The following is a 12,466-nucleotide window of genomic DNA, read 5'->3' as shown; positions in this document are numbered from 1 at the left end:
CTCATGACACAACATCTCTGTGGCACTGACACTGCAAGATATTTTCTCCCTTCTCTTTTGCCACTGTTTATTCCTCCCTTGAGAGACAGTGCACTCTGGCCTCAGCTGTGGTGGTATTTCTTTTTTGGACCATCTGTAAACTTTGTCTGGCAAACTGACCTGACTTGAATAAAAAAGTTAAAATAGATATTAAATTTAAGAAAAATAAACACAAAACCAACAAGCTAGGCTAGCTGCTCGCTCTAATTTATATTGCATCCATGCAAATTATTGCATATCGGTCTATTTGAAAAGTGGTGCATCTGGCATGCAAAAAATACTTGAAGTGCACATTGCCACATGAATGTTAGAGAAAAAATCCCCTGCCATGACAGGTATTGCACAGTATAGCAGGGACAAAACTTGCTGTTGGACAGTAATTTTATGTTAAATAAAATATGATTCTGATTTTCTTGTCTGTCCATCAAAAAGAGAAGAGGGAAAATTACGAGATGCTCATCAAAATCTAGTATAAACATTTAAAATCATTTTGGTGTAGAATAGAATAATAAAACTGTTCTGTGATTAGCAAAAGATTTGTACTATTCCACAGGCTTTACAAGAACTATTTTTACTGCTTGTCTTCTCAAAAACTTCATTTGTAAATTGCTTAAGTCAGAAAACACAGTACTTTTTTTTGTTGTGCAGTGTACACTCAACAGGATGGATGCAGTGGAAATAAATCTCCAGATATTTACTATTTCTGAAAGATTTTGTGTTCAGTAACCACTTTAACCTCTGTATTCCATCCTGAGTCGGTTGTGTTTGGTTGGGTTTTTATGTGAGAAAAGCCATTCAGCATTCTTTCCACTCTAAACCAAAAAGCTATGATACACTTCCACATTTATCTTTTGAGAGGAAAGGAACTGAATGTGACTCAAGAGTATTTTTGCTATGGTGCAGAGATACAGATTTAGAAGCAGCCTTAAATATACAAAATGCACAGCTTTATTTGACTTATGGAGTGAAAAATAAACTTCCTTCGCTCCTATGGGCAGTTTGAACTACGCTGACAATGTCAGCCCTCATGGTTATTTCCAGAATTTGTTTTCAGAAACAGAAGATGCTGTGTAGGATGTCTATTTTAAACCTATCAACAGCACAGATGCAACAAGAATAAAGAAAACTGTGGAGATCAGGAAGACCCTACGAATTACATATTATCATTTCCAACAACAATGCATGCATCAATGTGCAGTCACCAAACATCAGACACTAAATCACTTTTCCATTTAAAACTGATTCTCTGAAGAATTCACTTCTATCCCAATAAACTTACGCACATTTGCCTTTGATTAAGACAAGTCCAGCATTTGCTCACCAGAGTCAAGAAGAAAAATACATTGGCTGCTCACTACTCTGCATTTGGTATCACATCTTAGATGAAGGAAGTCACATCAGCATGAAAATAAAGAAACAGTGCTACAGAATTAAGGACTATACTTTATATATATATATATATATATATAAACTTAATAGAACAGTTCTACAGTTCTTAATTTCTAACTATTTAAATCAGGCACATAAGGTTCCTGTCATCACCTATGACAAAATAATAAATATTGTTGGGTTTCAACAGTTTAGTAGCACAGCTTTCACCTGTGGACAGCCATGCACAGCTGAAAGGGAGCTGCTGCTGCTAAAGGTGCCCCAGTGCTTTTTGCTGCCCCTCTGCCAAGGGTGGCTGCCCCAGGGCAGAGCCAGGCAGGAGGATGGTGTGATCATGGCTCAGCCACTCCAGCCCAATGCCCAACCTTCTCATTCCAGTGGCACTCAAACTGGGAAAGACACAGAGGCTCTGGATTTGCACTCAAGCAACCAAAGGACACATAAACATTCCACTCAACTTTCCTGGGAAAGAAACCTCTGATTAAGGTGGAGCACATCACTGGGAGCAACAGCAACTCCAACACTGGAGGCAGTATATTTTATTCTTGTTACCCTCTTGCCCTTTATGCTATATATGTGTTAGAGACATACAGCAGGTAATTTAATTAGGAAAGAGCATGACCATGCAGTTTGTAAGCGTTTTAGCTTTGTTTTGGAATTATTTGGACTAGTGTTACACATAGCAGAGTGGTTACACTTGAACAGTAGTAACACTTCAGGCTCTGCACTTAGAAGTTTCTATTCTGGGAATGGCATTTCTATAAACATCTACCATTTAGAAAATTAGCATGTACTCTGCATGATGTATTACTAGCATTACTTGTCACAGGGAAAACTCATTCCAGTTTCTCTGGTAACGCTGTTTTCTTTTGGTCAGCCTCTGTTTTGTGGACAAATCCAAATTAGGTATTTCACTTCCCTCCACACTGTACCATTTCCATCAGCTTATGTAAACAAATAATTTCACATCATAATCTGTAAAGTGTCTAATAGAATTTAATGTTTTTATTGAGATTCCATCAAACTATAGACATGGACAGTACTTCATGTATAAACAATTATATTTCATTCTTCCTTTCCCGTTTAGGAAATCAGATGTTTTCTGCTGGTTACACGGCTGACACAATGGACTAACTTTGTTCAAACCAGCTTATATTTATTTTACCTTTTTTTTTTCTGTCTACAATCCTGAAATAAAACTAACTAGTTGTCACATTAATTACATTCTTACTCCTTTGTTATTCTATTTACATATTTCTTCTGCAAAACTTTGAATCTGTTGCAGCTGACGGTACAAACACATGAACTGAATGTCTACTTCAGGGTGGTGAAAACTGCCTATTCTGAAGCAATGAGCAATCTATTTTTTAAAGATTAATTCACAAAGTAATTAAGTCTTACAGTTGTCATAGTTATATTATGCCTTTTAAGAATTCTTTATTTGTTGTTGTTTCCTATTTATAGCCACACCTAAGAAGATTTGGATACAGACAGCTCATTTTCAGTAAAAGTTCTACATAAATTCTCTTCATGCCATGTCACACACTGTTAAGCATACCACCCAAGGTTTTAAATTTCTATATTTGAAATTTAATTCCTTCCTGCCTGGAAAATTAAGATTAATGTGTAAGATTACACATTCTTACAGGTTTTTGAAAGTTGTCATGGAAAAATGTAAAACAAATGAGAAGTCTGGGTAATTAATTTAAGAGCACTGGACATCACTTCCCTAGGGAATGTTTGTAGTGGTTCCTGTACAAATGAGTATCTCCAAGTTTTAATTTCATTTCAATTTCAATTTAATTTCATTTAGAAATAATATGGAATATTAGCTCCATGGATTAAAGTATATTTAAATGATTTCTGTAAATACTTAAGAGAAATGTCATGGAATTTTGGGTTGCTCCATTCTGTCAATCTTCCTTAATATAGGCAGTGATTTTATCCATAGCATTATTTTTGCAGCCTTGAATATGGTTAAGGTAATTTAGTCAATTTCTATGGGCTACATAATGCAGTTTTAACTAGCTAATGTGTCATTTTATGCTCCCTGGCTCCATTTGCAACTCTTACAATGTTCTTTGTTAATTCTGACATTCACCATAGTGACTCTTCATCAAAAGCAAAACAGAAAAACTGAAGTAGATACCTTTGCTTTATTAGCTTAAAAAAAAATACCACTTAACAAGATGTCACATTAAGGGGATTAAGTGTTAGATAACTCTGTCTTCTAAAATTTGGGACAAAGTCAACATGTAAATCTAGGCATCACTTCAGAAAAGGCAACTCAGTGTCACCCACAGATTCTTTTTTCTTGAAGACAATACTGCCAGTTGCAACCCTACCTATATGGAATCCTACATTTTCAATTCTATAGCTCTGCAGCTTAAAGAAAGGGATTCAATTTAAAGCAGAGTTTGGCATGGTCAAAGTATTATCTTCTGTTAAACATGGTTTAGCTTCTGGAATTGTTTAAGTACACCGTATTTCGTGGCTATGTTCCACATGAGAAATAAAACAGCCTCCACATCAACAGCTCTTCTCCCTCTCTCTAACAGAGTAGCTTGAATCTTTAACAAAGTCTTCTACTGTCTTTGTTAAAACACAGTTAAGGTGTGGAAGAGGAGTAAAACATAACTTCTTTCATCCTCTCTCTTCAGGAGTCTACACTGAAGATGAAAATGACCCACCAATCGTTCAAGAGCTCTTGGGAAGGCTCAGGTTAGTAGCCCTGACAGCACATCTCCAAGGCAAGGCAAGTTATTTCTAAACCCACAGACAAGACAGCTTATGAAAGCAAGAGGATTTTCAGATTCTTTTCCAGGTTTGTGGCTCATCTTCCTTCCAAACTGTCCCTCTTCACTGCAAATGCATAACTCACTCTTTACTTCCACAGTACTGTCAGGTTCTTTCTCTACCCTTATGGTATCTCATACAAGGGAATGATCTGGAATAATTCTATATTCTAACTGCACATTAATATGTACAAGCATTTTAGAGGTCCCATTCTCCACAAAAATAAAGAAGCTGAAGTCTGCTTGCACCTACCAGGATTCTTCTACATAAATCTACTTTTGTAGTAAATGCCCCCTCTATTCTCAAAGAGCGAGACAGAACTGAGGTTGGCTACATTGGTGTACAAAGGATGACAGTTCTTCAAGGAGCCTAAAATACAGGTGTAAATGAGATGAGGTTCCAGTTTCTCTGAAACTGGAACTAACATAAATTATCTCTCTCAAAAAGCACCTTTATGGTATTCCCAGCTCTGCTGACATACACCAGTTCTAAAGACATGGGAAAAAAGATCAAAAAAATCAAACAACAATTTGTTCTGGATACATAAATACAAATTATTTAAATGAAATGTGATATCATCAGTATAATTTTACCATGCTTGCAGTTCACTTAGATGCAATATAATGTATACAGTATGCAATCCATATACCTCTATACTATTTATCTAGATCCCCTTTCCAAGAGGTGAGGAACCACAGACAAACCAGGATTTACCTTGTCCTAAACCATGTAGCTAAAACAAGACAGATGGGTCCTACCCTTAATGGTCCAATTCTCCCTCTGGACAAGGTGTCTTAACAGATGTCTGAAGTTTACACTACAGGCCTGTAAAGATACTGAGATGAGCTCACTAGTGCTTTGATTTGGACAGCTGATTCCCCACACAGCTAGAACAGACTTTTACAGATGTACCAGGTAGGAACTTAGATGCTTCCATATCTCTCTGACAATTTAAAGAGGAGAATAAAGTCACAACACAGCTAGAAAAGTTCAAACCATCACTGGATATTTCCAGTCTTACAATTGTAACCAAGATATAGCTACCTCAGCTGGTATCTTCTCTGGCTTGCTATTTTTTCCATATTTTTGAAAAGTTGACATTCTCATGTTCTTTTTCAGCTGCTATAGTTTCATGTCTCAAGCTACCTTAAATAAAATGTCAGCAGTATATGTATTTCAGCACCATCCTTGTTATGTATAGCAAAATGATGGCACAGAAATTGTCACAGAATGTGCTAAAGGCTCCTGAGACCTTCAAAAAAATCCCTAAATTTAAAGGTGTTTTCTACTTGCATGATTTTACTTCCTAAAAAAAAATTGGTCAACCTTTCCATGAGTAAGGCCTTTAATAAAAATTTCCTTTCAACTTTGCAATATCTCAGTACTGCTGAAAATCATTACTATGATGAGAAAATTACTGACCAGCTTTTATAGGAATGCTATCCCTGTCCTAGGCATTGTGTTACAGGGAACACACTGTCCAGTGCTTTACATATTTCATTTTCATTCACACCATAATATTTCAGGATGAAACAGTTGATCATCAGCTCCTTGACATGTGTGAATACTGCCTTATGCTGCCATAACTGTGTCTATGCTTCAGCTTGGTTTAGAAGCCACCCTGGGGGGTTGGCAACATTTCAGAGGTGAATCTCAACCGTCTGGTTTACAAATCGTAATTGATTTAACAGCTTTAAGTTTCAGTGTTGCTCGCACTGCAGGTTCTAGCCTTAGAGGAGTAATGGATAGTACAGGTGCAATTTCATCCTACTCTTTATTTAGTCATCTTTCTATTACTGCAATCTACTTTTTAATCTACTTCTCTTACTATAATCTACTTGTTCAGGCCAGAAACAGGCAGGCACCTCCAGGATGAGGATGCCAGTGTGTTTTGTGGCAGAACACTTTTGTCTATGCAGATTTTGCTTTAGACTGCCCCCAGTATGACCTGGATCCCAGCAAATGCTGTTAGAACCTCTTGCAGGCCACGCTGCTGGTGCACTGCCACCATTAGCCCGGAGCACTTCCAGTATCCAGCTCTGGTTCTGAGTCTTGAGAATAATTCCACTTTTGCCTAGTCAGGCATAGATAATAAGGCCTTTGTTTCAGCTGCTGGAGTTTGCTCTCTGAAAACACATGGGCTGTCTTGGTTCTCCAAAGCTATTATGATGCCTTTCAACCAACAGGATTAAGTGCTATTTGCAAAATATCCCTTCCCCCGCCCCCCACAAATACACAAAAAAAAAAGGGGGGGGGGAGAAAGAAATGCTGCCAAGTCCCCTTGTTTCATCTTATGAACATCTGAAATGAGCACAGGCTGACTCAGATGTTATAATATAGCATAGTTGTAAGAACACTTATCAAACATTTCTGTCAAACACCACCCCTGACTAGGAGCCAAAGGAGGACTTAGATTTGAGATTCTTCTGTCTGGCACATTCCAGTAAATACAAACAGCTGTCCACTGGTACATTTTGAAAACTGAATGACAGATATGTTGCAATAAACTTTTCCACTGTATAAGGTAGCATATGAGGGAAGAAAGGATTTTTTTAAAAAAAATCTCCAAAGCACAGCACTTTGTTCATCTTCAGGAAACTACTTAAAGGTTAAAAAGAAATTCACATTACATTGTTTAAAAATATTAATATTATGTAGAATGTACTAAATACTAAATGTATTAGTATTTGAGAAAAATCTTGTAATGCTTCCATTTTTTAAAATAAAACTTGTCTGCTCAAATGCTGAATATGAATACAATGGCCTGCTTCTCCATACTAACTTGGAAAAGGAAAACCAATTTCTTTCCATATCTAACAAGCACACTTCTCCACTGGAAATTTTTTTGTTGTTGTTGGGAAAGAACCTTTCAAGGTATCTGTAAAAGTCTGAAAACCATTGCTTGAAAGTGTTCTTTTTTTCTTTTTGTGAAAAGAAGTGGTGAGCATGATCTTTGAGATACTTGGGACTCCTTGTTATTTGATACAAACCAAGAATTTCTGGAAGTAACATGTACACAGCACAATTTGGTGATGTAATCTGATCACAAGAGCTGTGAGCTGTGAAACAAGAGAGAGGATAAGGGCAACAGCATGAAAAGAGGAGCCTGGAAAAGTTCCGAGATGTGAAAAGAAGAGACTGTTTGGTCTAGGGCTTTAGGAGTGAACCAAGAGCTCTGCAAAATAGAGAGAAGAGAAACAATGTTAGCACTGCTCACTCAAATATTGCTACCATGACACTGACCAGCAGTCAGTAGAAGTCCACTACAAAGAATTTCTACAGAAGTCAAGCAAGTTTTTGAGCTAAGCAGACTCTCTCATACATTTATAAACATTAGAAAAGTTCCAGGATAATAAAAAGAGAAGATGTTGAAACTGTTGATAAGTACAATATTGTCTACTAAACCCTACATTGGGCTGGAACAGGTGACTGTTCTATCTGTCCTGTTTCCCTCCTGCTCACAATAGCCATTGCTAATCTTTGGTTTGCTTGCTTCTAAAGTCCAAACTGTAGCAACTCCACTGACCAGGCAAAAAAGTTCAGAAAAGACAACAGTGCAAAGATGTCAAAACCTGAATAAATACATAAACATCTCACTAAAGATAAACAGAAGTAATTTTAAATTTCTTAGATAGTCTAACTGCTAGTAAAGTGTATTATTTATAAAGCCAACATTTGAAAATCTAGGTAACATACTCAACTTTGTAAAAGACAGAATATTTCAGAAGAAAAGGCAATATTTTAAAAGATTCTGGAAATACTTCATTACAAAACCTGAAAATAGTGTCAGTGATACCCAATCTTCCTCCCTCTCCCTTACAATTTTCACCACCTGCTTTTAGCTAAAGTATAAGCCAAGATTTGAAAACTGTTAATCGCAAGGAAAACGCTGCGTACCATGTAAGCTGCATCTCAGAGCTACCAGACGTTCCAGCTGGGAAATCAAATCCTTACGCTCATCCACACTTGCCGTAAGAGGCACCTCCCCAGATCTCTCTCTAGACAGTTATTCCTGATTAGATCATATCTCCACTCAGCACACTGCCACGGTGCAGATCAGAGCAACAGAATACAGAGCCTGTTTCTCAGCAGCAACCACATATGCACATTTTGTGTCCTGCTGGTAGATTAAAGTCACTAAAGTTATTAAAGGCCTTTAGTTTACCTGGGAATTAGACATGCAGGCAGTGTGAGCCACCTCCTAAAGCTCACCTACCCACTTTGCCCACATTTTGCTACCAACCTTATGCCCACTGGTCGTGTCTCCCCTTTCCTAGCATGGGGCTGCCAGTGACAGCTGCACCTGAGTTTGCCTGATGGGCCCCTGAGAGGGATTTTGGAGTTGGAGTGGGTGGGCAGAGAGGGGTTGAGAGGGGGAGCCCACAGGTGCAGCCTGACAGGATCTGCTGCCTGGGAGAAGGGTGCAGTTCACTGCAGGTACGTTGGGAGCTTTAAGGCTTGGCAACCCTTTAGTGATGAGGCCATCTGAGCCAGACAGCACTATCTGTCTGTCATCCAATCTCTGCAATAGTGACCAGTGATCTCATGCTCCACAGACTCAAGAACAATGTTTAAAACAACCTTCTTGAATTTATAGGCCACAGATGCTACCCATGTCCAAATTCAAACAGAGGCATAAAGTCTTCCTTTAATGGCATAGGCTACAGGAGCCATTACATTTTTATGGCTGCTCATGCATGTCTCAAGACCCTATTAAGAACAATGGCATCACTGAGACTTGTGAAAGAGAGCCCAAATAGAAAGCAAAATATTGTCAGCATCCATGTGAATGTCAATTCTGTAAAATTCACGATCTTAATCAATGTGAAAGGTTTATATATTATCTGTATATTAATAACTTCTATATAGCTACATATTATATATTACATATATATAAAACGCAAACATACTATCTCTGTATTTATATATGTATGAACAGCTGCTCATTCTCTACGGCATCTGTCAGATTTTAAGAAAATCAAAACAGTCTCAAAATACTAACAGTCATGCTTGGATTGCTCAGAATCTGACTGTGTCAAATCTACAGAATCTATATATAGTGCATAGATTATATGGGGCTTACAGGAATTGCCTGAACTGAAGAAATGAACCACTGATTATCTCTCAGTGCCAGGATGCTGCAAACTGAATAGAACTAACTCAATGGTTGCAGTTATGAACAACTTTTCATAGGAAATAGGATCATTTATCTAGCACTATCAAGGGATTAAAAAGAGTTTTTACAGTACTTTTAAATAGCTCCACCCACCATAAACTGCTATTATACTTACTGTTATGCTATACCACTAGTGTGGCCTCTGAAATCTCAAACAGCCATAAGTCTAACAGGACTATGCAAATTTTGGTAGCCTGCATCTCATCTCAAAGCTCCTAAACTTAAAGCAGCTCCTATTGAACTGCATGTCAAATAATCTGATCCCTAGATGTCAGATCATTGCTGTAGAATTGGTCTCCTTTTAATTGCAAGGAGTAGTTTTGAAAACTTTATTTGAAGTATTGATAAATGTTTTCAAGTAGGAAAACTACTCCAGTAATTTAAAATAACTACTTTTGTGTTATTTCAGTATTCAGTGTCAAGTGCCTGCTTTCCCCAAAGAGCACACAAAACAGAAGAACAACAGCAGCAAAATCAACTCATTGCTAGGATTTCTCTCCTAGTTCACACAGAACAAGGCATTTTTGTTGCTGACCAAAACTGATAACAAATGAGAACTTGTTCAGATACACATGCCTGCAAGTCACAACTTAGTCAAATATCTGATTTAAGCAGAGGCGCCACTTAAGAAAGAAAATGTCTTTCCATCCTAACCATCTGAAGAGGCTATTGATACCCACCACTACTGCTTGCACATGATATTAAGAGACTCTCCTGCTGCAGTTCAGGCACTTCAACCATTACAAGGAGCTCCCAGGCTTTGTCCAAAATGCTGCTCCTGAGAGATCAACACTGTGGGTTAGGCTGGCTCACTGGTCACCGAGCTATAAAGCACAACACTGCAATTGAACTCGTAGCCAGATTGTGACACATGGGTCTATTCCAGCCATCTGCTCCGAGGAGCTCGTGCCTGCAAACCCCAAGATGATCAGCACATCGAGAACTCCCTGTGAGGATGTGCACCCATTAGCCTCAATACTCATATCCTCTAAAACTTAATTTCCTTGCCTAACATTTCTTCTCCATTACCCGCTATAAGCAGTCTCAGATGCCAGCCCTGCATCCAGAGCTACAGAGGCATAAACACACACACGCCATGTCTGTGTGTCCATCCCACAGACCCAGGCCTCTGTACACACACACACGCCATGTCTGTGTGTCCATCCCACAGACCCAGGCCTCTGCACACACACACACCATGTCTGTGTGTCCATCCCACAGACCCAGGCCTCTGTACACACACACACGCCATGTCTGTGTGTCCATCCCACAGACCCAGGCCTCTGCACACACACACACGCCATGTCTGTGTGTCCATCCCACAGACCCAGGCCTCTGTACACACACACACGCCATGTCTGTGTGTCCATCCCACAGACCCAGGCCTCTGCACACACACACACGCCATGCCTGTGTCCATCCCACAGACCCAGGCCTCTGTACACACACACACACACCTCACAGCACATCAAAGGAAACTCGCCACCATCATTTACCCCAGGTAAACCCTTGCTGATAAGGAAATAGGCACGTTCTCCATATCCACATCACAAAGGCAACAAGCCTAGCCTCAATAAAAACCACATGCTCTCTTGCACTCAACAACCCGCTGTCCCTAGGCAGAAGCGGCCTGAGTGTCACACGGTGCTCCCCTCACACTGACAGTGCCCTCCTGTCAGCCCTGGGGTGCACGGCTGGTTCCACACCCTGGGGCTCTGTCTGTGTGTCTGTCTGTGTGTCTGTGTGCTCACAGGCAGGAAATGCGTGAGTTTTAGGTGTCTAGGAGTGCATGGCCATGACGGGTGGCCGCATGCACGTGGTGCGGCAGAGCCTGAGGCTGTGTGGGGACCGACGGCTGCGGCGCGGGTGCCCTGCCAGGGATGCGAGGAAAAGTGCATGGAGGGGTGTCGAGTGCTGCCAGTGCAGGCAGCGGCGCTTCTCTGGCTCGTGTGAGTCCATACAGCGCCCGTGTCATTCTCCGCGAGCAGTGACATCCCCGCGTGCCGGAGCGGCGGCCGGGGCACACGGCGCTGTCCCCCCCGGGGCAGCGGTGACACCCATGGGTCCCCACAGGGGCTGTCCGGGTGTGACAGCCGCGCGCGCGGGGCACCCCCGTACCTGCCGAAATGTCCCAGCGAGTCGAAGAGCCGCTCGGAGCTGAGCGCCATGGCGGGGCGGCTGCGGGCCCGGAGCCTCGGCGGCGCTGTCCCGCGGTGCGGGGAACAGGCACGGCGCTGTCCCGGCACGGCGCTGTCCCGGCACGGCGCTGTCCCGGCACGGCGCTGTCCCGGCACTGTCCCGCCCCGGCGCCCCGCCCTGCGCGGGGAATGGGCGGGCGGGAATAACGGCCGCGCCCAACCGCCGCTCCCGCGGGAACCGAACCCGGCCCCGGCGGGAACCGGGAGCCCCCCTGGCGGCCCTGGGCCGGTCCCAGCCCCGCGGTGCCGCTGTGGATGGAGCTCTGAACCGGGAGAGCGGTGCAGCCTCCCGCGCTGACCCAGCGCCTCAACCCGCTCGTGTTTTTCACGTTAAAGTGAAGTTAAAATGAAGTTATGTGCTTAAATCATCCTGTTACAATCCAATGATCCAATATATTTAGGCTCTAGTGTGTTTCAGGTGGACGTTTTGAATTAAAGGAGGGTAAAACCGTGGTTTTCTCCACGGCTGGAATATATCTGAATCTGAATGATATCTGGATCATTTTTAGTAACCTCACAATCTGCCCTGCTGTTGGACACACCTTCCTCCTCTGCCCCCAAAGTCCTAGCACACAGTGTAAAATAGAATTATCATTTAATAAAAATAAAATATGTGACATGTCCAATATCTGCTTGACTGTCATTAGTTCTCAGATTTGTAATGAAGCCTCAATTACATTTGGACATAGTTTTCTGCCTTGCCCGTAGAAGGCCAAGATAATCAATTTGAAATTGTTTGAGGATTAGCAAAGCGAGTTGCAACAGAAGACCTTTGTCATTAACTTAGCAGAGGGTGTTGCTGGAGCAGATGCACTTCAGCAGCCCAGTCAGTCTGAGCTCTGAGAATTAGGCAAGATACAGGGGAAGA

General features: G+C 41.3%; 1 protein-coding gene across 2 annotated transcripts in view; it reads right to left on the bottom strand.

The window, feature by feature from the left end:
* Positions 1-11,619, bottom strand: part of SLC22A16 (solute carrier family 22 member 16) — a 35,158-nt gene extending 23,539 nt beyond the window's left edge. Inside the window, exon 1 of one of the 2 annotated variants that reach the window (XM_083856015.1) lies at positions 11,519-11,619. In XM_083856015.1, coding sequence (XP_083712141.1) covers positions 11,519-11,568 — 50 coding nt within the window. In that variant the 5' untranslated portion in view covers positions 11,569-11,619. Of the gene's footprint in view, positions 1-10,080; positions 10,153-11,518 lie in introns of those variants that run through there. The other variant, XM_083856016.1, reaches the window with a different exon arrangement.
* Positions 11,620-12,466: the final 847 nt, after the last annotated feature.

The sequence above is a fragment of the Zosterops lateralis genome (genome assembly GCF_965231275.1).
Source record: "Zosterops lateralis genome assembly, chromosome: 3".
Classification (NCBI taxonomy): Eukaryota; Metazoa; Chordata; class Aves; order Passeriformes; family Zosteropidae; genus Zosterops; species Zosterops lateralis.
This window is presented reverse-complemented; position numbering and strand designations above follow the sequence as displayed.